Source organism: Scyliorhinus canicula, chromosome 14 (assembly GCF_902713615.1).
Source record: "Scyliorhinus canicula chromosome 14, sScyCan1.1, whole genome shotgun sequence".
Lineage (NCBI taxonomy): Eukaryota > Metazoa > Chordata > Chondrichthyes > Carcharhiniformes > Scyliorhinidae > Scyliorhinus > Scyliorhinus canicula.
In genome coordinates this window covers 49,200,286-49,226,896 of record NC_052159.1, presented here as the reverse complement: position 1 = coordinate 49,226,896, position 26,611 = coordinate 49,200,286, and the positions used below count along the sequence as shown (strand labels likewise).

Genomic DNA, 26,611 nt, shown 5'->3' with positions numbered 1-26,611 from the left:
TGATAATGCCAGTTTAGAAATGCATCCAAGTTGATACCCTTCCAAACTTGGATCAGCTGGGGGAGAGAGAGAGAGATGCGATTTATGTACAATAGTGTCACCTGTAAAGTTGACGAATCTGAAGTGCCTCAGTAGCTTATCAGTGACACTTGCTGTTATCCAAATTGGGGAAATGCAGCTTCTTGTGTTAGTAGAGTAAAAACTTGCATGTTCATTAAACCATATCCTCATGAACATCATAAAGTCTACAATTAAATCAATAATGGTGCCTAACATTATAACTTTTTCCTTTGTACTATTTCAGCATGCATGCTCTTAAACAAGGATAACGGAAAGCATCTGCCATCTATGAGTAACTTTTTTATTTTCAAATTTTCTCTTCGAGGATGCTTTTATTCTATAGAGGTTTCAGTCTGGGGGAAAGACTTCATCTGTGTACTTGATTGGGAAGTGTAGAATCACCAACCGGAACATCCAAATTTCCACATTTAGCTGCATATGTGAAGATTCCTGAAGTTGTTGTCCACTTCAGAGGTCTCATAACTGCGAATGTGATGGTTGTACCGTCATTGCTATTCAAATTCTGGACTGTAGAATTTTACAGGCAGAAGTGCAGTTGACCATGTCCATGCTGGAACATTGCTCTTTACCTATAACGTTTTAAAATCTCTCTATCTAAATTCAGTCAAAGATTCTGCATCCATCACTGTTTCTGGTAGCCATGATGTGGAGATGCCGGCGTTGGACTGGGGTGAGCACAGTAAGAAGTCTTACAACACCAGGTTAAAGTCCAACAGGTTTGTTTCAAACACGAGCTTTCGGAGCACGGCTCCTTCTTCAGGTGTTCAGCTCGTGTTTGAAACAAACCTGTTGGACTTTAACCTGGTGTTGTAAGACTTCTTACTGTTTCTGGTAGGGCATTCATTTTCTGACAACCTTCAATGTCTATGTTTTTAAAATAAAATCTAAGATCTTGTTTTCATGACCATTAATGTATGTGTTCTCATTGCTTCTTGGCCCTTTGGCTAAGATCAAGTGTCAGATCAAGCCCAAGATGAGGTGCAATGTCTTTTCTTGTCCGCTTGGAACTTGTATGTCTCTCTTGTGGAGACCAAGAGATGGCTTCAATTTGAATTTTTTTTTGAGCAAACTATGAGATGGATTAAGGGTTTGCCCTTTCCACTCTGCATTGGCTTTGCAACTTTAAGCTTGGGATAAAAAACATTTTAATAAAAGTATGTGTTCTAATTATCAGTTCTCCAACCAATAGAAAGTTTTCGCTATTTACTTAATCAAAACTGCTCATAGGATACCTTTAGTATAAGGAGAAATGGTTATAATACCTCCCTGGGAAACGCCATTATTTTTATCACTCCAAGCTATTACTGTATGCTGCCCATTTGCCTTGTTTTTTAATCAATGCTGATGCATCCCAATTTCATGTGTCTTACTTTCTATTAACAAACTCATAATGGAGCACCGTATCAAATGTTTTTTTTGAAACGCATGTCAGTAATATCTATTGCATTTTCTTCATCGCTGTGCTTTTTGCTCAGTGAATTCCTGCATTTTATAAATCTGTGGTGGTTGCCCTTGAGTAACCCAGGCAAAGAAGCAAAAGTGATATGAGAAAATAAAACGTTAAGATCTGGAAAGCACTACTTGAGCGATGAAGGCAGGTTTATTCAAAGTATTCAAAATGGAATTAGACTGTTATCTGAAAAGGAAGAGTGTGCAGGGTTGAAGTTAGTAGGCGGGTAAATGGCACAAAGTGAATTGCTCGTATTGCGAGCTGGTGAGCGACAATGGGCCAAATGGCCTCATTCTGCACTGTAACAATTCTGTGAAGACTTTCTAAATTGGTTCTCATGTTATGCCATGTCTATAGTTTTGTAGTTTATCCCTTTCTTCATTAAAAGCTTACCAAAGAGGTGTTGAAAAGGAAATTGGAGACTTACAGACCAACAATAATGCTGCTTGATATTATTTTCCTTTCTTAAAGTAAAGAAACTTGATGTTTTTAGTGGAGAATCAATAGGTACTGTACATGGACTGGGTTTGGGCCAAATATAATGTCCTCTCTCCAGACTTCATGCACACCTGAATTTATACCAGCATAGAAATGAAGACATTCATACTGTATTGAATATTTTTTTTGAAGCTTTTTAAAGAAATTTCTCTTGCCATCTGATACAAAAAAGAAGACGGATATTGTGCAACGTCCATAGTACTTTAAATTACTGTCGGGTTGATGTAAAGCTTGCCAATTTTTTATTCCAGAGCAGTTAGTTTCCTAATTTTTTGTGTGCTTGTGTATGTGCAAAGGCACACAAGGGAAATGGAAATTCCATGCAGGTGGCGTCTGGAAAGAGTTGCACATGTCTTCTCTTGGTAGCTGGGCTAGAAGGTTTTGTAGAAATTGTAGAGTTGACAGATGTTGGAAACTAATTTGTGTGGATGTGGACCAGTGGTTGGGGTATACCAGCTTCTCAGTCTGAACTGTAGAAAAACTATGGTCTAGCTTACCATTGTTCTCTGTTTACCAAATTGTTCAAAGCTATGCTGCTCAATGATGAATTATTTATTGCCCTCGAACACTTCACCTGAGTAATCTTTACTACCAGTCTGCAACAGAACAAGACTGGTATATGAAATAAAAGCCACCCATTCCTGCTTTTTACTGACTGATGGGCACACTCATCGAATTTGATCCCCGAGTACTGTTAAAAAAATTCCAAGTGGATACAAAAGATGGTAATGGTACTGCATCATTGAAAGGAAAGTAGGGAGATTTTCCTGGTGGTCTGGCCAACATTTATCCCTCAACCTGCTTTGTTAAGGCTGATTATCTGACCATTTATCTTGTGATTTGTGAGACTTTGCTGTGTGCAACTGGGTACCATGTTCTCAGATTACAGCAGTGACTTTTTCAAAAGTATTTTATTGACTGTAAAGCAGTTGAGATGCCCAACAATCCTGAGACGTTTATATAAATGTAAGTTTATTCTTCAGGATGCCATCCCTGAAAAATTTAATTTCACTTATTTGGCAAGTGCCGCTGATGTTACATCAGGATTTGGATGATTTTTGCAAGTACCTGCCATCTAATGCATTCCATTGAAGAATTTCTTTATATATTTATACATTGGTTAACATTTTTATATAGTTATACATCAGTTAACATTTTATTCGGTTCCATCAAATTTCTCTTCCCAGAGAACTACCAGAGATACTTCAGCGTTTATATAGAGCTGAAACAAAGTCACATGGCTGCTGTTCTGACATTGGAACATTAAAAATAGAAATACAAAATGTGTGACATTAGTCACATACCCTTGATTCTAATCTGAGAAGAATGAATTTGTAATAATGCTTGAGGAAATAGATTTTCTGGTAGCTTTTCAATCAGGTTATTAAAAAGTTTTCCAGGACTAAATAAAAGTTAAATAGGAAAACTCTCATTTTGTTTTTATTCACAAAGAACTTCCTGTGGTTTACTAAACGATTGTGTTCAGGAGGGTAAGTCTGTTTCAGTCCATTCTCAGCAGGAATGGCAGTTTGGACAGAAAAGTTGATGGAAGTGGCTTTGAAAACTAGGTATTCCTTTGAAGCCAAATTTCTCTGTGCCAAAATAATCAGTTATTTGAACTAATTTGAAACCAGGGTTGATTAGAAAATTAGTACTTTGACGAATCTGAAAAACCTTGATGGAAGTATTAAAATGCCATCTTTTTGCACATTATGATATCCATCTAAAATGCCAGCTCTTTTCAAATAACAAATCTAACATGGAAGAGTACTGGATTTTGCACAAGAATGATGTACCATCCTTGATCAAATGTAGATGAGATATCTATTATTGGTGTGAATGAGTGAAGATCAAAATCATCACCGGTCCAGAAAAGGTAATTTCAATATTGAGGCTTATGAATCAGTTAATTTAAAGATTTGATGTCTGAATATTCTGTAACTTTTAAGTTACAAAATGTTACAGATGTTTGGGTATTTATGTGCATTACATATTTTAAAGCCATTGCATGCTATTATGCTACTGCAGAGAAATTAATTTATAGAAAATTAATTATTTTTATTGCACTTAGGAGGAGAGAAAAGTACGAAAAATAGTTGAGGGTCGTTCTAATACTTGTAATTGCATTCTCGTGGAACATTGCTCCAGGTTAAGATAAATAGTAATGACATGTTGCTAAAAACAACTGCTTGCCATGTTTAAGTACTGGATTTATATGGAGTTATTCAGCATATTACTCCACACAGTACTGACGTAACACAAGTGTTTATTCTGAATACAGGTGCTGTAAATTGATTGAATTAATAGATAATAATTTACTCAATGGATTGGAATATTTTTAATACTGAGGGAAAATTGCATACTCCATATTTTTAATTATTTATTTTGGCCACAATTCCATCTTCAATCTTTTTTGCGAAGTATGTAAAAATCTAATCAATATTAGTGTGAAAAGTAAACGATATAACTCACCATTACAGGCTGACCATGAGGATTTAAATGAAAAGCCTACATAACTAACCTGAGTCTGGTGCTTCTGAGTTCAAAATCTTGGACATATAAAAGAACATCCATACGTGTGCAGTGGTAAATTCTATCTTTTCTTTTCTGACTTAAGTTATAGTACAGTGTTCCCATGTTGTACTGGCCTTTCAAATATAGGGTAACAAACTTAATACTCACACATTTCTCATGTAATATATATGCATTTTGCCACTGATGAAAAATAGGTTAATGTGTAGCTGCTTATCCTTCACTGTCATCCTAACATATCCATTCGCAGATCTGAGTTTGGTGGCCAGTACAGTGTTGGGGAGTGGTGCTACATGAAATTAGCAATAATGGAATAAATTACATCAAAAGGAATGTTCTCAACAATGAATATTACAATACCCCAGAAGTAGTTGAACCACAACTTGATGGTGGTATTACATTGGGTCACTATTTAGAAATCAGTTTAAAATGCTCTGCATTATATTCAATATTCTTTGTCATGTTTTACTTATCACTAATCTGTGCTCATGGGTCTTAGTATTGTAAATGATTAGAATTCCGATCAGCTGCTTAGCCTAGGTTTGATCTGATGTTCCAGTACTGAAGCTCTAATACTGTACTTGTTCTGTTAGCTGATATAGGAACGTTGGAGCATGAGTAGGTAATTAAATTCTTTACTTCGGTTCGATCATTCAGTGGGATCATGTCCCAACTCCATATTCTCACAGTTTTCCTATATACCTTAATCGCATTGGTAAACAAAAACCAATCTTCAATTTAAAGTTAATATTGACCAAGCATTGAGGGCGGCATGTGGTGCAGTGGTTAGCACTAGGACTGCGGCGCTGAGAACCCGGGTTCGAATCTCGGCCCTGGGTCACTGTCAATGTGGAGTTACATATTCCCCCCATGTCTGCATGGGTTTCACCCTCACAACCCAAAGATGTGCAGGTTAGGTGGATTGGCCACGCTAAATTGCCCCTTAATTGTAAAAAAATAAATAATTGGGTGCTCTAAAAAAATTTTTAAAAATTGACCAAGCATCAACAATAGTTTGTGAAAGAATGTTCCAAATGTAACTTCTCCCATCCTTTTGCGTACAAATATATTTTCTAATTTCATTATCCCTGTTCCTTGCTCTTCAATCAGCAGAACTAGTTTCTCTCTTTCTACCCATCAATTTTTCTTAAACCTTGATCAAACCACCCATAATTTTCTAAATTGCAGCTAATATAAAATAGTTTGTGTAATCCCTCCTCATAATTGAACTTGTGGAGTCTAGATAGCATTTCAGTAAATCCACACAGCACTTCTTCCCAAAGCAAATAATTCCATCCTTAATATGATGCCCAGAATTGCTTGCAGTACTCCGGGTGCAGTCTAACCAAGGTTTTGCATAGCTGTAGCATGACTTCTACCTGCCTTATATTCTCGTCCTCAAGGTATAAAGGCTAATAATCGTATTAGCTTTTTTGATCGTTTTCTGTGTCTGCCTACAACGTGCTGACTTCTGTACATGCATCCCCAAGTCTTTTTGGAGGTCCACTGTTGATCTATTCTTCTTTGGTCTGAAGTGGATGATCTCAAACTTGCCGACATTCAAATCCATTTGTAAAAATGTTATTCACTTAATCTGTTACTATCCCTTTGTAGATTTCGGCCACCTACACTGCTTATAATGCTGCCCACCTTTGTGTCATTGACAAATTTTGAATGTCTATCCTGTGATTTAAGCTAATGAATTGTCGAGGCCCCAACACAGATCCTTGTATGATACCGCAAGCCATGTCTTGTCATTCTGAGTACCTGTCCATTATTGCTACTCTCTGTTTCCTGCCACTCAACTAACTTCTGAACTAGGTAAATTATTTGCTTTCAGTTACATGACCTTCAAATGTAACTCACACCCTCTTATGATGGGCTTTATCAACTGCTTTCTGTTAGTCCATATAAGTAACATTAATAAGATATTACCCTGTCCACTATTTCAGTCACCTCTTTTTAAACATTCAATCAGTCTTGTCATGCATGACCTAAACGTTACACACCCATGTTGGATTTCTCTGATCAGCTAAATATTTACAAGGTGTTCAGTCAACTTAGATCTATTTATATAATTTGGTAATTTCCTTATCTCAGCTGGATGCAACAATTGGCTTCATGAGCCACAGCTCCTGAGTTGACTACTCTAAGATGTGAGCAAGGGTCCTGCAGGAATAGCAGATGTGTGCGAGGGCCACTTTGGGTTAGCTGCGCCTTCCTTTTTCCAACATGGCCCAGTAGTCTGTTGGCAGATTCTTGAGACTTGTAAGAAAAATGGCCACTTGGAGAGAGTATTGGAGAGTGACCAACAAGGATCTTCCAGAAGGGGAGGGAATTGGCAGTGAAAAGTGAACAATTGAATAAATAACTTCCTCTGTATCCAAATTCTCCTGAGAAAATCAGAAGAAATATATCTCCAGGGTTTACTGTTTGAGAACAAAAAATCAAGGAACCTGTAAACTTGTACTTGCAATTTAAAATATCAGTGCTAGAGTACACGTTAAGCAGAATTAGGCCATGCACATTAGCTGAATATCTGTTTGGAATAATAATTTTAATTGAGATATCTTTGTGATCTTTTTAAAATGTTATTGGCACAATATCAATGCCTGTTGTTACAGTTGGCATGTGAAGTATAATTGGGGTTAAAGTCATGTTTTTATTTTCCCCAGTTATCCACACATGCTATTCCCAATCATGTGAACAGATAACTTGGGCCTGAAACATATCTGCTCATCAGCAACTTGCGGTAATTATCTATTTAATTATTTTTAACTGCCTTAAAATGGCAACTTGACCGGCACTCCGTTTCCCTTCCTGCAGCTAAGTCCAGGAACTCAACTCAGTGGGAGATGGAATTGAATAAGCAAAGACCTGTCATTTCATGACACGCTGCCAATCTGTATTTCCACATTTCAAAGGCAGAATATTTCAGTCACTGATGTAAAACCTCATAAAACTGAGATTGTTCTTTGTTGTCAACAGCATGCACTACTTCCTGCAGTATGTGACATGCATGTGCATTGTGTTGTACATTTTCCTGCCCAAGTGGTATTGTGAGCTGAACAATTTGTTTCAAGCTCTTAACATCAGGGACTCACTTTCTATTTTTCTTCTGCTAGTTAGAGCACTTTGTTGTAGTTGAATATTCACTCACCGATTTAGATGGAAATATCAGCAGGACCTGACCCAGCCCACAGAAGCACACCTTTGTTGGCCAATCATGGAATGACGACTGCAACTGTTGTGCTGTCCTGGCTGAAGAAGGAAGCATTGAAGTGGGCATTTACCGGGTTTTTAAAAAATCACTTGAGACAATTTGTTTGTTCAAAATACATTTATAATTTAGCATAGTATTTAAATTACTGTCATTTTGTCGAACTTTTAAATCATTATTTTTCACATATTGCCCAGTTTTCTTTCTTGAAAATTCCATCATATTTGGAAAACAATGTTTTAAATTGTGATTCAAATAACTGTCCAACATTCTTTGCTTCCTTACTGACACTTAACTGTCCTCTAAAAATGGCCAAGCAAGCCACTTAGTTTGTATTCAAGAAAGTGGCTCACCACTACCTTCATAGGGCATATGGGAATGTGCAATAAATGTTGGCCTACCAGAAATGTGCATATCTCATGATTTGAATTTAATAAATGACTTTTTTTGTTTGTTTGGTATCAGAGTGAAATTTCATTGAAGAAATATGCTCACCAGAAAGGAAGGATTTGCTTTTGAGTGTATTTCCTTTACTTCTGGTCAGAATCAATATTGGAAACTCCACTGTTCACACATGTAAAGTAATCTTCCATAATTTTAGTTTGATTTTATAAGTAACCAGGCTAAAATTAGCCTGGAACTTCTTTCTGCATTCAATATATGCTCCATAACCTCTGCTGGTATGGAAATAGTTTCAAAGCTGCCCATCTTGAATCGTGTTTTTTTTGTCAAGAGATGTTACTGTCCTGAAGGTTTAAATTCTTTTAAAAAGTGCAATAGTTTCAAGAAAATCCGCAGCAGGGCTGTTTGAATACTAAAAGCAGCAAGCAATTATTTTGTTGATATATCTATTAAATATTTCACTTCTGCTTAATACAACTTCTGACCAATATTGATCCCAACATATTGTGCAGTTGAACTTTAGAGAGAGGTTAGTTCAATGAAAGGCAATGCAAATTGGTTTGAAGCAAATGAAATGAAATTGGTTTATATCTTCAGGAAATTGAGATACTAGTTATTGATGATTTGATGCTGCAGTATCTGCAGATTCATCATGCCACAATTCCTTTTTCCTAAGCTTTGCAAGTTGGTGGCAGATGTAAGCGATAAAGAATATGGCAGATAGATTTGCATTGGTCAGCAATGTGACAAGGATTTGAATGCTGCAAATTGTTTTAAAGACTGATTTTTTAAAAAAAATGAATGATTTAAAATGGCAAAATTTATATTTAGTGTTTTAAACATAGTTATTGTAGAATTTGACAATTCATAATTCAAGTAAATTTTGTGCATAAGCTGAACAACTGGAGCTGTCCCTGATATTGCAATATGGTATCATGCAATCACCAAAAGAAAAGTAGTAAAAGTTAAATCCTGCGAATGTTAGGAATGTGAAATAAAAATGCTCTGTGGATCAGGTCACATCTATGGGAGAAAAAGCAGAATGCATGTTTCAGGTTGAGGACTTTCGAATACTGTGCGTATTTGCATATTCTGCTTTTGTGCAATACATTACTTTTGTTTAATAGATAATTTAGAACATATTTTATGCTTCTTCCTGCCATGTTTTAGAATGGTGGGTGCTTTCCTTTTTAATGTATGGCGCTGTCTGCATAAATTAAATCTTTTCTGCCCTCTGCAAATTAGGTTTCATTTCAAGATTCAAGAAATCTGCTTTATTCTTTTTTTAACCCCCTCCTGCTCCCCCCTCCCTCTCTGCATCACCCCAAATAGATGGGTATCTTCAAGAAATCCACAAGCTCTGATCTGATTTCTGATGCTCTTCAAGTTTAATTTGCGTTTCCTACATTACAAGGGTACATTACAACTATACTTAGCAGTATATGAAACGCCATGAGGTTGTGAATATTTCTGTCTGTCTTTCAAATTTTTGATTCTTTTTTTTCTTCTATTTTGACTTTTTAGATGGCCACGGTTTCTCAGTAACCAACTTTTTGTGTCCAAATTTGCAAAGCTTTATATTTATCAACAGCACATGGCTAAAAACTGATATTTGTTTGGTTGCACTGCTTTTTACAATTTGAGAGTACAACCCACACTTGTTTTGTTTTCCTTGCATCTCTGATATATTATCCTTGTCCACTACTGTGAAAACTGATCCGAGGCCGCTGTTTTGCTAAGACTGACATTTCTTGAATTCTACAGACAGCATCATCTACATCTGCCATTAAGGGGTCCTCATTGTTCTTCGCTACCCTCTTAAAAAGTTTATTTTATAATATATTCAGCTGGTGTTGCCCTTGACGCAGCCCACAAGCTTTTTCTCATATTTCCATCACATATGACTCTGTTCCACTAAACACTGTAATCGTGTCAAACAGTGGAGGGTGTTATTGGTATGAAGAATTTTTGTGTTCACAACAGTTGATCATGACTGGAGTGTGGTCACGGCCAAATGGATAATTATTGCATGTTGGTGATCTCATCCTTATTTGGTTAGGAAATGTACTCATTTGTTAATTGACAAGCTGTGATCAACAGATTTCATTGGATGTGTTTATGAAGTCAAGAGTCAAAATTGAGGACCTCAGGAATATATCTACACCATTGCACCTCCATTTGTTAACCTATCATGCTAGTGAAACTGAACATACCCAGGGACATAAAGCAAAATACTGCACATGCTGGAATCCTGAAATAAAAACAGAAAATGCTTAAAAGAATAAGCAGGTCTGGCAGCATCTATGGAGAGAAAGAAAGAGTGAACATTTCAGGTCTGAGCTTTTGTCAGAACTGTTTTGATCAAAGGTAATCAACTTGACAGGTTAACTTTGTATCCTTCTCTACAGATGCTGCCTCTGGCATGCTGAGTGTTTCCAGCATTTCTGTTTTCATTCCAGGGACATGGCTGGTGGATTATAGGACAGTGGTCGTCAGATGTAACAATGGAAACTAATGTAAGGCTGTTAATTGACCAATCTGTTGGATAACTCTCCTGACATGAGCAATTTTCCCTAAATAATGGTGAGGAGGATTTTAGTGGGTCAACTGGCTTGACATTGTTTGAGTTGTCCTGTCCTGAGTTGATGTCTGGGTTATTGCTGAATAAATAAATAAATAAATGTTATTGTCATAAGTAGGCCTACATTAACACTGCAATGAAGTTACTGTGAAAAGCCCCGAGTTGCCACATTCCGTCGCCTGTTCGAGTTCACAGAGGGAGAATTCAGAATTCTCAGTTGGTACGGGAATTGAACCCATGCTGCTGGCCTTGTTCTGCATTACAAACCAGCTATCTAGCCCACTGAGCTAAACCAGAATGATCTGTTTACTGTTTTGCTTTTTAAAAAAAATAAATTTAGAGAACCCAGTGCTTATTTATTTCCAATTAAGGGGCAAATTAGCGTGGCCATTGGTGAGACCACACTGGAGTATTATGTGCAGTACTTGTCTCCTTATTTAAGAAAATATGTCATTGCTTTAGAAGCAGTTCAGAGAAGGTTTACTAGATTAATACCAGGAATGGGCAAGTTGTCTTATCAGCAAAGGTTGGAGAGGTTAGGTTTGTATCCACTAGAGTTCAGAAGAGTAAGAGGTGACTTAATCAAAACTATTAAAATCCTGAGGGGTATGACCCCCAGGTGGATGTGGAGAGGGTGCTTTTTCTTGTCGGAGAATCTAGAACGAGAGGTCACTGTTTAAAAGTAAAGGGTTGCTCATTTAAGATGGAAATGAGGAAAAATGTTTACTCTTGAAAATGACATGAAATGAAAATCACTTATTGTCACAAGTAGGCTTCAAATGAAGTTACTGTGAAAAGCCCCTAGTCGCCACATTCCGGCACCTGTTCGGGGAGGCTGGTACGGTAATTGAACCGTGCTGCTGGCCTGCCTTGGTCTGCTTTAAAAGCCAGCGATTTAGCCCTGTGCTAAACCAGCCCCTTGAGGGTCATCTGGAACTCTTTTCCTCAAAAGGCAGTTGAAACATAGTCTGATTATTTTTAAGGCAGAGTTTCTTGATTAACAAGGGGGTGAAAGATTATTCCGGTAGGCTGGAATGTGGGGTTGAGGTGATAATCAGATCAAACATGATTGAATAGAGGAGCAGGTTTGAGGGCCAAGTGGCCTCCTTCTCCTCTTAGTTTGTATCAGGGCAAGTGGTAAGTAACATTCATGCAACACAATGACCATCTCCAAAAGACAAGGATCTAACCATCATCCCTTGACATGCAGTGGTATTGCCATTGCTGAATCCGACTATCAACATCCTGGGGGTAACCATTGACTGGAAACTGAAACTGAACTGGACTAGCCACAGCTACCAGAGCAGGCCAAAGGCTAGGAGTCCTGCTGTGAATAACTCATCTCTTGATTCCCCAAAGTCTGTCCACCATCTACAAGGCACAAGTCTGGAGTGTGATGGAATACTCACCACTTGCCTGGATGAGTTTTTAAATTTGTTCATGGGACGTGGGTGTCACAGGCTCAGCCAGCATTTATTGCCCATCCCTAATTGCCCTTGAAGGGGCAGTTAATAGTCAAGCACATTGCTGTCACATATAGGCCAGACCAGGTAAGGATGGCAGATTTCCTTCCCTAAAGGACATTAGTGAACCAGATAGGTTTTTATGACAATCAACAATAGTTTCATGGTCATCATTAGACTTTTTAATTCCAGAATGTTTTATTGAACTCAATCTGCAGTGGTGAGATTTGAACCTGGGTCCCCAGACATACTCTGGGTCTCTGGTTTACTAATTCAGTGATAATACCACTATGTCACCGCCTCCCCAGAATGCATCTGCAAAAACATGCAAGAAACGTGACACCATCCAGGACATAGCAGCTGTTTGATTGCTACCCCTTCCACAAATATTCAATCCCTCTATCACCAATGAACAGGGGCAATCATGTGCACCATCTACAAGATGCACTGCAGGAACTTGCCAAGAGTCCTCTGGCACCACTTTCCAAACCCATAACCACTGGAAGGACAAGAGCAACAGAGACCTGGGAACACCACCAGATGGAGGTTCCCCTCCAAACCACTCACCATCCTGACTTGGAAGCATATACAGTATCACTGTTCCTTCACTGTCGCTGGGTCAAAATCTTGGAATTCTCCGCTTAACAGCACTGTGCGTGTACCTAGACCCTCGGGGACTGCAGCGGTTCAAGAAGGTAGCTCACCATCATCTTTTCAAGGCAAGTAGAGATAGGCATTAAATTTTTTAATTAATTTAGAATACCCAATTCATCTTTTCCAATTAAGGGGCAGTTTAGTGTGGCCAATCCACCGACCCTGCACATCTATTTGGGTTGTGAGGGTAAAACCCACACACACACGGGGAGGATGTCTTTTCTTCGTAGGGTGAATAAGATGATACCAGGTTTTATGTGGGCGGGTAAGGTTCCCTGGGCCGGGTGGGTGTCTCTGGAAAGGGACAGGCGGGGCATACTGGAAGGCAGTTGCTGATGTGCCGAATCTACAGATATTATTGGGTGGCGAGCATAGCTCTGGCTTGGAAGTGGGCGATGGAGGAGAGGTCGTTGTGGGGATGGATTGGGAGGTGGTAGACATGTTGGTGTGGGGATGGATGGATGGAGGCGGCTTCGTGCAAAGGGACCATTCTGAGGGCGCTATTGTTGGCACCTATTCCGTTCTCGCTGGTGTTATGGGCTAGGGTTTAGAGAACCCCAAAGTGTATCATGGAGTTCACCTGATCCACAACTTTTAATAGATTGTGGTATGGGGAGCACATGGCCCACTCTTCAGGTGTGGTAGAGCAGAAATGGAAAAGTATTTTTTAAAGAAAAACAATGTTTATTCTATGAACTCAAGTTAACCTTTTTAAAACATACAGTGAACATCTTAGCAACCATCAATTCAGATACAATCCCCAAAGACTACAATACTGAGTAATCCTTTAAGCTTTCCTTTTAACATCCATACGACTTAAAAGCAAAACCTATAACAGAAGCACATCAGGTTGAAGTCACTACTGAAAACATTTATAATTCTGAATTCACCAAATGATCAAGAGATAGTCTTTTGATGGCAGAGAGAACAGCAGTACACCTGCTTGGTCTGGCTTCAGCTCCAACACTGAAAACGAAACTAAAACACACCCTGCAGCAAACAGCCTAAAATGAAAGTAAAAAACTGATAGACAGCCCAGCTCCACCCACTCTCTGACATCACTGCAGTAGTAAAAACCCATTTCTTAAAGGTACTCTCACTACAGATATTTATAAACACACCCATTTATAAACACCCATTTCTTAAAAGTGCTCTCACATGACTCCGGCCAGGTGTTCCACGAGCCCAGTGGTTGTATCAGCTTTGAGGGTGTGGAATCAAGGTCGGTAGCACTAAGATCGAAGGCATGTCCCTGTGGGTGCAAATTTGTGGAAACCACAGGTTTGATCTGGCGGGGCTGGATGCAAGGGGCGGAATTCTCCGACCCCCCGCAGGGTCAGGGAATCGCCCGGGGCCGGCGTAAATCCCGCCCCTGGAATTCTCTGCCACCCGGGAATCGGCAGGAGCGGGAATCACGTCCCGCCAGTTAGCAGGCCCCCCGTGCCGATCGGCGTGCCCCCCGTTGCGATGCCGCTGTCAGGCCTCTCCCGCCAACGTGGTTTAAACCACCTCTGTGCCGGCGGGATTGGCAGCGCGAGCGGGCCCCCGGAGTCCTGGGGCGGGCGCGGGGCGATCGTACCCCGGGGGGTGCCCCCACGGTGGCCTGGCCCGCGATCGGGGCCCACCGATCGGCAGGCGGGCCAGTGCCGTGGGGGCACTCTGTTTCTTCCGCCGCTGCCACGGCCTCCACCATGGCGTAGATGGAAGAGACCCCCTCAACCGCGCATGCGCCGGTGGTGACGTCAGCGGCCGGTGACGCTCCGGCGTATGCGCGGACTCACGGCGACCGGTGAAGGTATTTCGGCCAGCCCCGACGCCGATCAGCATAGCGCCAAAGGCCTTTGGCGCCAGTCGGCGGAGCGGGAGCCACTCCGGCGCGGGCCTAACCCCTAAAGTTGCGGAGAATTCCGCACCTTTGGGGAGGCCCGACGCCGGAGTGGCTGGCGCCACCGCTACACCGGGATCCCCCGCCCCGCCGGGTAGGGGAGAATTTCGCCCAAGGTTTTAGTAATAGGGGCAGTTGGTGATAGAGTATTTTCGGAATCCTTTTGTGGCATGGGGTAGTAAGTTTGCAGAATTGGAGGAGCTTGAGGAAGTGTACTTGCTGCTGAAGGGGAATAGGATTAAGGTGAGGGACTTCTTGAGGAAGGAGTTGGGTTCATTCCCACAGCTGCCGCCTCCAGTGTTACAGGACAAGCTTCTGTCTGAGGATGAGATGGGTGAGGGCAAGGTGTCAGATATATATGGGGAGCTGATGAAGAGGGGGTGTGCCCTGATGGAGGAGAAGTTGGGAGGGGCGATGCAAGCTGAGGTATGGGGTGAGGCGCTGTGGAGGATAAACTTGTCTTCCTTGTGTGCAAGACTGCATCTCCTATCGTTTAAGTTGGTGCATAGGGCTCATGATGAGGTCTAGGATGAGTCGTTTTTTTTCCGGGGTTGGAAGATGGGTGTGGGCGGTGTGCAGGGAGTGCAGCGAACCATGTCCAGATGGTTTGGTCATGTCTGAAGTTGGAGAGGTTCTGAAACGAGTTTGTGAACGTAACGTCGAAGATCTTTGGGAGTGGAGGTGGTGCCGAACCAGTGGGTGCCGATATTTGGGGTATCGGAGGATGCCAGAGTGCTGGTGGGGGGAGAGGCACTTTGGTAGCCTTTGCCTCCCCGATAACCCGAAGGCGAATCGTGTTCTGCTGGTGGGAATCAGAGCCGCCCACAAGTGGCAGCATGGGTGAGCGACTTGGCAGAATTGCTCCTCTGAGAAAAAAATCAAGTTCGCCATAAGAGGTGCGGAGGAGGGGTTCTCCACGAGGTGGAGGCTGTTCATTCACTTGAAGGGACGTTAACAGTTTGGTGGGGGGCGGGGTTGTGTTTTGAATGGGTTTTGAGGGACTGGGTGTAAATGGAGGGGGAGGTATGGGGGGTAGTGTCAATTGTGTGTGGTTTACTGTTGCTGTTTTTTTTTTTTGCTCGTTTCTGTTCTGTATATATTTGAAAATACCTCCAATAAAATTTTTAAAAAGAAAATAAGTATCCCAAGAAGAAGTTACATGAGCAAGTTAGTGCCCTACTGTATTTTGGAGTTCCTTGCATACAGTGATACAATGATTGCATTTGTGCTTCATGAACAAAAACATTTGTAAGGAAGCATTTATAATTGCAGGTTGAACCTGAAACACACTTTTAAGCTGGCTCGCTAGAACTGCAATCCAATCCATCATTCTTTGTTTGTGACTCTTATTGTCTGGCTCCAGTAACATCCTGGAACTTATTAATTAGGGATAGAGGTAACGGGAGCGGCATTTCTGTTTGGGGTCATAGGTGAAGGAAAGGTGGGATATGTGCCACTTCCTAAAGTCATCCTTTGTCCAATACAAATACTCAAAAATAGTCAACTTTGCATGTTAGCCATGTACTAAATGTATGCCTTTGTAATTTTGCATAGTTTATAAAAAAAATTTTATGCTTCTGTTATAATGACTTTGTTGATCTTACTTTGTGAAGCATGATTTATTTGAAATTAATCTGGAAATTGACCTTAAATGACCATTGTTTTTATTTTTCCAGAAACCTGCAAACATTTTAGTAATGGGTGAAGGACCAGAACGAGGGCGAGTCAAAATTGGTATAGTATGCTATAATTTTTTATTTTTGTGTAATTACTGAACTGATTATGTAAACTAACCTGGAAATTTTTTGTGGGATTAAAAATACATAAATAATTGTTCTGAATATTGTATCCAAATACAAGATTTTATTGGAAGAAATCTTTTAAATTGCAGGATATTTTTGATATTTTTGTTGCTTATTTAGCTTCCTGTGTAAAGAACTACCATTGTGTCTCCAGACAAAGATCAGCCAACGTCAGCTGGAGTATATAGGTAGCTCCATGGGAAAATCCAATGCATTTGCGTCCTTTCCTGTCCTGGATGCCAATCAAGTGGCATCTAAGCTATGGAATTTCCTGACTTCAATTCACAATCGCATCCAGAATAGCAAAGAATGCTGATCAGTGAGATTTACTTGGAGCTAATTATTGTTAGCTGAGAAGGTCCCTGCTGAGTAGGAATATCCAAATTGCCAAGTCTTCACTGTAGAGTGAATCACACATTTTAATATTGCATTCCCAGCTATCAATCTAGTAAACCTCCTCTGAACCACCTACAATGCATTTACATCCTTACTTAAACCAAAAGTGCATACAGGAGCATTTGGGTAAGCCCAACGGGGGTCAATGCTTTCACTCTTGCAGTTTCTAACCTATCTGCACATGGGCATACGTATACATTATTATAATACAAAACACATCTGAGCAGACACAAACACTTTTTGGCTAAAATGACTGATTAGATAAAGTTGAAACCCATAAAATTTCAGTATTGTTTGAGGTGTCCATCTTTGATGTGTAATATTTCCATCTGTAGAGTTTCACGCCTCAGATGGAATGAGTTTCAATCACGACTATATTAAAACTCTTGATAATCTTCAGTGAACAGATAAATTGGCTTAGAAAGAAAATAAAGTCGGCTTGTATATCTGTATTGTCAAACTGAGGACGTATGAGCATACAAAATAGGAGCAGATGTAAGCCATTCAGCCCCTCGAGCCTGCCCTGCCAATCACTAAGATCATGGCTGATCTGCTTGTTTTAAGTTCCACGTTCCCATTTACCCTGATAACTGTAGATTCTTGTTAGGCATGGCAATCAATCTACCTCTGACTTAAAAATAATAATAATCGCTTATTGTCACAAGTAGGCTTCAATGAAGTTACTGTGAAAAGCTCCTAGTTGCCATATTCTGGCGTTTGTTCGGGGAGGCCAGTACAGGAATTGAACTCGCGCTGTCAGCATTCTTCTGCATCACAAGCCAGCTGTTTAGCCCACTGTGCTAAATATTCAATGACCCCCCCCCCCTTTCCACAGCCACCTGAGGCAGAGAATTCTAAAGTTGCACAACCCTCCTGGTGAAAACAATTCTCCCCATTTCTGTCCTTATAAGGGTGAACCTTCATTTGGAAACAGTGCCCCCAACTCTGGATTCACCCACAAGAGGAAGCTTCCTGTCCACATCATTTGGGTTCTTGGGTACTTCAAGCAAGTCACCCCTTGCTCGAATGAAACTGCAATAGAAACAGGTTTAGCCTATCCAACCTTTCCTACTTCAAAAAAAAATTTTTTAATTCTCCTTTTTCACATTTTCAGCAAATATACACCGAAGAACAGATAACCAACAATAACAAATACAATGCCAATCCCCTGACCAACAACCCCTTTATCCTACAACCCCCCAACCATCAACCAACATCTTAAATACAATCCCATACATAATCACCAATAATGTCTACACAACATCCCCCCCCCTAATGTTCGATGTCATCCAAATCTTGAAAGTGCAAGATAAACAATGCCCATGAATTGTAGAACCCTTACATCTTTCCCTTCAGCTCGAACTTCACCTTCTCGAGCGTTAAAAATTCCAGCAGGTCCGCCCGCCACGCTGAAGCACAGCACGGAGAGATTGACCTCCTCCCCAACAGGACTCTCCTTCGGGGAGTCGGCGATGCGAAGGCTAAGACAACTGCCTCTACATCCCCCTCCAGTGGTCCGACACCCCAATGAATATGGCTTCTAGGGGCACTGGTTTGAACCTCACATGCACCACCCTTGAGATAACCCTGAAGACCTCCCTCCAATACCCCTCCAGTTTTGGACAGAACCAAAACATATTCTCATAGGGGCAGCACGGTAGCATGGTGGTTAGCATAAATGCTTCACAGTTCCAGGTTTGATTCCTGGCTGGGTCACTGTCTGTGTGGAGTCTGCACGTCCTCCCCGTGTGTGCGTGGGTTTCCTCCGGGTGCTCCGGTTTCCTCCCACAGTCCAAAGATGTGCGGGTTAGGTGGATTGGCCATGCTAAATTGCCCGTAGTGTCCTAATAGTAAAGTTAAGGGGGTGAGTTGTTGGGTTACGGGTATAGGGTGGATATGTGGGTTTGAGTAGGGTGATCATTGCTCGGCACAACATCGAGGGCCGAAGGGCCTGTTCTGTGCTGTACTGTTCTATATGAACATGGTTTGTGGGGCTCCTTCCACAGCACTCACAAACATCCTCCACCCCCTCAAAGAGTCGGCTCACCCTCGTCCTCGTGAGGTGTGCTCTGTACACCACCTTCAACTGTATCAGCCCCAACCTCGCGCACGAGGTTGAGGCATTCAGCCTCTGGAGCACCTCACACCACAACCCTTGCTCCATGCCCTTCCCCCAACTCTTCCTCCCACTTTGCTTTAATCCCCTCCAATGATACCTTGTTCTCTCCAGAATCACCTCATAGATCGCCGACACCACCCGCTATCCATTCCCCCTGCCATCAATACGTCCTCCAACAATGTGGCAGGCGGCGCCATCGGGAAGCTCTGAACCTCCTTCCTGCATATTCCTGCATATCCTGAGATATGCAGGAATCTCAGACCTGCATATATCTAAGCATCTCGCCCTGCCCCAACCCATATTTCTCGCCCAGCTCCTCCAGCCTCGCAAACCGGCTCCCCAGAAACAAGTCCTTTAATACCCTAACTCCTCTCTTCTCCCATCTCCGAAAACTCACATCCCACCTCCCTGGCTCAAACCTATGATTTCCCCCTAATCGGCATCTCCCTTGACCCCGCCCACAACTTAAAGTGCTGCCTCTACTGCCTCCCGATCTTCAAAGTCGCCACCACCGTCTGACTCCTCGAATATTTACCCGGGGCCATCGGGAGCACCGCTGTTGCCAACACCCTCAGTCCCGACCCCCTACACAGACTCTCCTCCATTATAACCCACTAGGAGTCTCCCTCTCCTCCCTCCCCCCCCCCCTCCCTCTTCCCTTCCCCTCCCCCTCGCTTCCCCCTCCCGCTCCCCCCTCCCTTCGCTCCCCCCTCCGCTTCCTCCACTCCACTCCCCTCCCCTAACCCAGCACCTCACCTCTTTTTTAAAAATAAATTTATAGCAGCCAATTATTCTTTTCCAATTAAGGGGCAATTTAGTGTGGCCAATCCACCTAACCAGCACATCTTTGGGTTGTGGGGGTGAAACCCACGCAAACATGGGGGGAATGTGCAAACTCCATAGGGACGGTGACCCAGGGTTGGGATTCAAACCCAGGTCTTCAGCGCCACAGTCCCAGCTCTGCCCCAACCTTTCCTTGTACGAGATCCAGAATAGCAAAGAATGCTGATCAGTGAGATTTACTTGGAGCTAATTATTGTTAACTAAGAAGGTCCCTGCTGAGTAGGAATATCAAAATTGCCAAGTTTTCACTGCAGAGTGAATCACACATTTTAATATTGCATTCCCAGCTATCAATCTAGTCAACCTCCTTTACATCCTTACTTAAACCGAAAGTGCACACAGGAGCTTTTGGGTAAGCTCAACGGGGGTCAATGCTTTCACTCTTGCAGTTTCTAACCTATCTCAATTACCTCTATATTTTAATCAAATGTAAGCTTGTGACATTTGTTAACATTAAAATAAGGTAGAAAGTTGAGAGGGAAGATTCAGAAAAATAACAATGATTTACATCCACATTATAATTGGGTTGACAAATCACAAAGTTTGTCTGGCAAATGATTGTGCATAGGTGTGCATCAGAAGTAAAGAATGGGATTGCATTGATAGAGTAACCAATTGCAAATCATAATTTTTAGTTATCTTGATAATGTGAGGGATTGATTAAATGAAGTTAATGGAATACAGTGTTCAATTTTGGTCACTGCAGCCCAAAAATTATGTCTGCGCATTGGAGTTGGAACAAGAAGGGCAACAAAACTTGATTGCAGGTTAAAAGGGGATGAGCTAAGAGGAAAGATTGGAGAAATTGAAGCTTTACAACCTTTAAAGAAGACAACATTAGAACATAGAACAGTACAGCACAGAAGGGAATCGGGCTAATTAGAGATCATAAAGGATTATGCATGGAGGTAAAGGGCATAGCTGAAACATTAAAATTAGAACATAGAACACAGAACAGTACAGCACAGAACAGGCCCTTCGGCCCTCGATGTTGTGCCGAGCAATGATCACCCTACTCAAACCCACGTATCCACAATATACCCATAACCCAACAACCCCCCCTTAACCTTACTCTTTAGGACACTACGGGCAATTTAGCATGGCCAATCCACCTAACCCGCACATCTTTGGACTGTGGGAGGAAACCGGAGCACCCGGAGGAAACCCACGCACACAGGGGGAGGACGTGCAGACTCCACACAGACAGTGACCCAGCCGGGAATCGAACCTGGGACCCTGGAGCTGTGAAGCATTTATGCTAACCACCATGCTACCCCAAGTTCTCAGAATATCTAAATGTTCGATGGTGATAGTCAATATCACACCGTAGAAGAGAAATACATTTAACTTGATAACTTTAAAACAGATACCGTAGAAAGAATCCTGCTGCAGAAGCCATTTGATATACTTACCTGTGCTTTGAAAGAATTATCCAATTAGTTCCCATGCCCTGCTTTTCTACTTTTGCTCATTAGGTTTTCACCTTCCGATATTAAGGAAAGAGTTCTTTATTCTGTGATAAAGGTTGGAAATAATGTGGCAAACAAGAATTTAAAATTGAACTAGATAGTGAGATAAGATATTTGGAGAATCTTTATTGGGCTAAATTTTCTTGCCCTGACTTCCCTGGCATCAGTTTTCAATAACAATCCTCAAGCCCACAAGTGCTTTATTGGTAAATATTCTTTAATTATACACAGTCAATAAGCTCTACTCCACTGCACATACTTTATCTGCATATTTATTTCCATCAGAAAGAGGTACCATATTTTTCACTAAACTCACCCCGATTTCAGTAAAACTGAAAGCCAAATACTGCTAGAAATCCAGGTAACATCTATGCAGGGAGGTAAGTAGCATTAACATTTCAGATCAATTGCCTTTTGTCCGGACCCTATCTAAGAAATCCTCCTGTTGAGCACTACTTTTCTTTTCTTTTTGGTATTCTTTTTTCTTCCAAAAGATGTGTTAGGAATGGTAAGAGCAGTGTTGGCTGACTGCTTGTATTTAGTGTCCCTTTCATGACTGGCTAAAGTGAATAGCTCATTGAGGAATTTCAACAACCAGCCTGTACATCTGTTCCAAAGCATTGTACCGAAACAAATAATCTGACTTGACTCTGACTTACCATAAGTAGTTGATGTATCTTCAAAAGTCCCATGTAGCATTTTTCGACTTGAGGCCCAATCTTAGTTGAAAAGCAATGAAGTAACAGGGATTTATGATGTACAGGTTCAAGACTGGATAGATTATGATATTTTCAAATCCTGTATGTTTTATGGTAGACAGTCTCCTATAATTATGACAACCTGTACAAGACATAGTTGTACATAATTATAGAATGATAGAATCCCTTCAGTGCAAAAGGAGGCCTTTTGGCCAACTGAGTCTGCATCAGTCTCTGAAAGCGCACCCTACCTAGGCACTATCCTCCACCCCTATCCCTGTAACCCCAACTAAGCGTCACATTTTTGGGCTGTGGGGGAAAAAAACCAGAGCACCCGGGGGAAACCCATGCAGACACTGGGAAAACATGCAAACTCCACACAGTCACCCGAGGCTGGCGTTGAACACGGGTCCCTAGTGCTGTGAGGCAGCATTGCTAATCACTGCAACCATACTTGTTGGATACGTTTTACAGTTGTCCTCCTGAGTCATATCCTGCAGGGTCAATAGTCCGAGTGAAAAGCACAGACAGGGTGTCAGCATTTTTTTCCACTTTGTAAGCTATTGATTTCGGAGTCAACATCTGTATTTTCAGGCTAATAGGTTCATGTCAGAGCTGCATGAAACTATTAAGTTGCGGCTATGCATAATAATGATCCGAACTAAATTAGGAATTTTGACCCAGTGACACGGAAGGAATAGTGACATCGTTCTAGGTCAGATGATTAACTTGGGGGGATCTCGCAGGTGGTGAAAATCCCAAACATCTGCTGTCCTCATCCTGCTCAGTGGAAGAGATCACAGATTTGGAAGGTGCTGTTGAAGGAACCATGGTGAGTTGCAGCAGTGCAGCTTATAGATGGTATACACTGTACACTGGTGATGGAAGAAGTGGATGTTGGAGATGGTTGATGGTGTGCCAATCAAACAAACTGCTTTGTCATGGATGACGTTGAGCTTCTTGAGTCTTGTTGGAGCTGCACTCATCCAGGCAAGTGGAAAGTATTTCATCACACTCCTGACTTGTGCCTTCTAGATGGTAGACAGGCTTTGGGGAGTCGGAAGGTGGAATACACAGAATTACTAATCTCTGACCTGCTCTTGTAGCCACAGTATACATGGCTAGTCCAGTTCAGTTTCTGGTCAGTCGTAACCCCCAGGAAGTTGACGATAATGCCATTGAATGTCATGGTTGGACTCTCTCTTGTTGGAGGCAGTCATTGCTTGGCATATGTGTGGCATGAATGTTACTTGCCACTTGTTAGCCCAAACCTGGATGTTGTCCGGGTCTTGCTGCAAATAGGCACAGGACTGCTTCTGTATCTGAGGAGTTGTGAGAGGTAATAAACATTATGTAATCATCAGCAAACATCCCTGCTTCTGACCTTAATGATTGAGGGAAAGAGATTGATGAAGCAGCTGAAAGTAGTTAGGCCCAGGGCACCCCCCCCCTGTGGATCTCTTGAAGTGATGTGCTGGGAGTGAGATGATCGAGCTCCTACAACCACAACCATCTTTCTTTGTACTAGGTATGACTCCAACTAGTGGAAAGTTTGTGGAAAGTTTACCCCTGATTCCCATTGACTCCAATTTTGTTAGGGCCCTTTGATGCCATACCTGGTCAAATGCTGCCCTGATGTCAAGGGCAGTCACTCTCACATCACCTCTCGTGTTCAGCTCATTTGTTCATGTTTGAAGAAAGACTGTAATAAGGTCAGCAGTTGAGTGACCCCAACAGAACCCAAACAAGGCATCACTGAGCAGGTTATGGCTGAGTAAGTGTTGCTTAATCATATGTCAAAACCACGTTCCATCACTTTGCAGATCGAGAGTAGACAGATGAACGGTAATTGGCCAGGTTGGATTCGTCCTGCTTTTTGCGGACAGGACATACCGTTGGAATTTTCCACATTGCTGATTAGGTACCAGTGTTGTACCTGTCCTCGAACAGCTTGGCTAAGGACATTTTGTGAGTGCCCTTCGCCTTTGCAGTATCCAGTGCCTTCAGTGATTTCTTGATTATCGCATGGAGTGAATTGAATTGGCTGAATACTGGCCTCTGATGCTCAAACCTTGGGAGGAGGCTGAGATGGATCATCCACTCTGCATTTATGGTTGAAGGTGATTGCAAATGTTTCGCCCATGTCTCTTGCACTGACATGCTGCGTTCCCGCATCATTGAAGATGGTAATATTTGTGGAGCCTCCTCCTCCAGAAAGTTGTTCAATTACCCACCATTATTCACGACTGGGTGTGGCAAGACCGCAGAGCTTAGATCTGATTGTTTGGTTGTAGGATCGCTTAGCTCTGTCTATCACATCCTGCTTTTGCCATTTGGCATGTAAGTCCTGTGTTGTCACTTCAGCTGTGTTACGATCCCAGTTGATATCACTACTGGACAGGAAGGTCCCAAAATGGAACCCTGGCTCAAAAGACCGTAACTTTGACTCTTTTTCGAAAATGTGTGTGAACCGAGTCACATGACTGCCAATTAGCTTTTAAAAACTAAAAAATAATTTATTAAGTATGAAAAGTTTGACTGTACTACTCTGCTCTCACTTACCTTCACAAATATACACAGGTGTTAAAAACACGTAGTCGCTTGTCCTTGGATTGAAAAGACCAAATCGTGAGAAATTAAAACTAAGTTAGAAGATTTGCCTAGCTTGCACAAGAAGGGAAATCTCAGAGGAAAAACCTGAACCGCAAAAGACATTTCTGGGATTAGGTTACAAAATATTTCTGAGGCTATAATGTCTTCAGTAATTGCACAGTCTCTATGAACTAACAAGCTAACTGTAATCCGACACATCCCACTTTGAAACCAAGTGGCAGATGCTACTCAATCCAATTTGTGTGGATTTCTCCTCCAATCCCCCCAGATGAATTTTACACGAGTGTTCCCAAACCCCACTCTCGAAAAGACATTCCTTGGAATCTTCTTCCAAACAATGCTTTCTCTCTGCTGTTTTCAGCAAAGATTTCAAACTCTTCTTTCAGTATTTCTTTGCCTTGAATTGCCACATGTATTCAAACTTCCACACAAACTCTCGGATACCCAGCCACCTGCTTCCCAGGCTGTGCTAAGGTCATCAACCCTGGGATTGCTTCAGATATATGGCTTCTCTCAAGCCAACTTCACCAGGTCTGCAGTTCTCAGCTCTGTCTTTAACTTCAATGAACAGTACCATGTCCAACCAGTTCCCTTGACTTCAATATTCCTGGAACCTTGCATTTCCATCCCTGCTTTCTGGAACTAGCTGTTTTTTAGTTTCTGGGACTTTTTTTCTTGTCCATTACTCCATTGTTCTGCTTCTGGCAGAGTTGTGAAAGCTTCCTTCTCCCTTACTACCTAGGCCACTCCAAAGGCCTGGGATTCAGTTAAATCTAAATTCAAAAATCCTTCCTCACCTAAAGATGGCCCCTAGTCGCTATGCAATAACAGTCTTTCTTTGAACTCTTGTTTGTTTTTTCAATTATAAACTTTCTAAGCACAATAGACACAGATTAAAATGAAACCAAAACCCTGATACATGCAAACAATTTTGTTTAACATTAATCTAGTTAGAGTTTTACCATTTCTTACACAGACATGCTAAATTAAACTCACTTTAATCTAAACTATATTCAAAAATATAAAAATAGATCACTTAAAACTACCTCTGCTTCCTGACACCAGGTTAATGCTTCTAATTAGGTATTCCTGATGCTGCTCCTGGCATGCCCTCATGCACTCTTCACTGAACCGGGGTTGATTCCCTGGCCTGGTCGTAATGGTAGAATGTGGAATATGCCAGGACATGAGGTTGCAGATTGTGTGGTTTCATACAATTTTGTTTCTGGCCCACAGCGCCTCATGGGTGCCCAGTTTTGAGTTGCTAGAGCTGTTTGAAATCTATCCCATTCAGCACAGTGGTAGTGTCACACAACATGAAGAAGCGTGTCATCAATGTGAAGACGATGTTGGTTTCCACAAGGACTGTGCCGTGGTCAATCCTACCAATACTATCATGAACAAACATATCTATAACGGGTACGTTTATTTCCATTCTTTTCCTTTCCCAGCCCGACAACTTTTAATCCCAGAACTGTCTTTTGCACTGAAGCTTTTTTCTGGAGTTTTTCTTACTAGCGCAAGCTCAGCGACCTAGTCTTGTTTCAAATCCTCACAATTTTGATCTTTTCGATCTGAGCACATGTTACCAACCACATTCCTGCATGGTGAACCATCAAGACTTTGGCCTCTAGTTGCTCTGTCTCCCAGATTCTGGCCGACTAACTCTGTCTGTGAGGTTCGGGAATATGTTTTTCGGAAAACCTGTAACCCAACCTCACAATGGCATCCTAAGGACTCTTTTTTCCCTCTCAAAGTCATTTCCACAGTAATGTGAAGAACATGGGCCTTGTGTCCAGGTAGAAATGCTGATTAGCTATTCTTTAGACCTTCCATTTTACCGTTGAAGTAAATGGACAGCTTAAATGGTAGAAGCATTTAAACCTGATATTCTGAACATCTTGA

At 41.6% G+C, this 26,611-nt stretch overlaps 1 protein-coding gene and 1 pseudogene across 3 annotated transcripts in view; both read left to right on the top strand.

Annotated features, from left to right (window-relative positions):
* cdk8 (cyclin-dependent kinase 8) overlaps positions 1 to 26,611 on the top strand; it is a 174,152-nt gene that overhangs the window by 72,760 nt on the left and 74,781 nt on the right. For all 3 annotated transcript variants that reach the window (XM_038817911.1, XM_038817910.1, XM_038817912.1), the window contains one exon: positions 16,443 to 16,500. In XM_038817911.1, the coding sequence (XP_038673839.1) occupies positions 16,443 to 16,500 (58 nt within the window). The remainder of the gene's footprint in view (positions 1 to 16,442; positions 16,501 to 26,611) is intronic.
* LOC119977924 lies at positions 1,006 to 1,226 on the top strand (annotated as a pseudogene).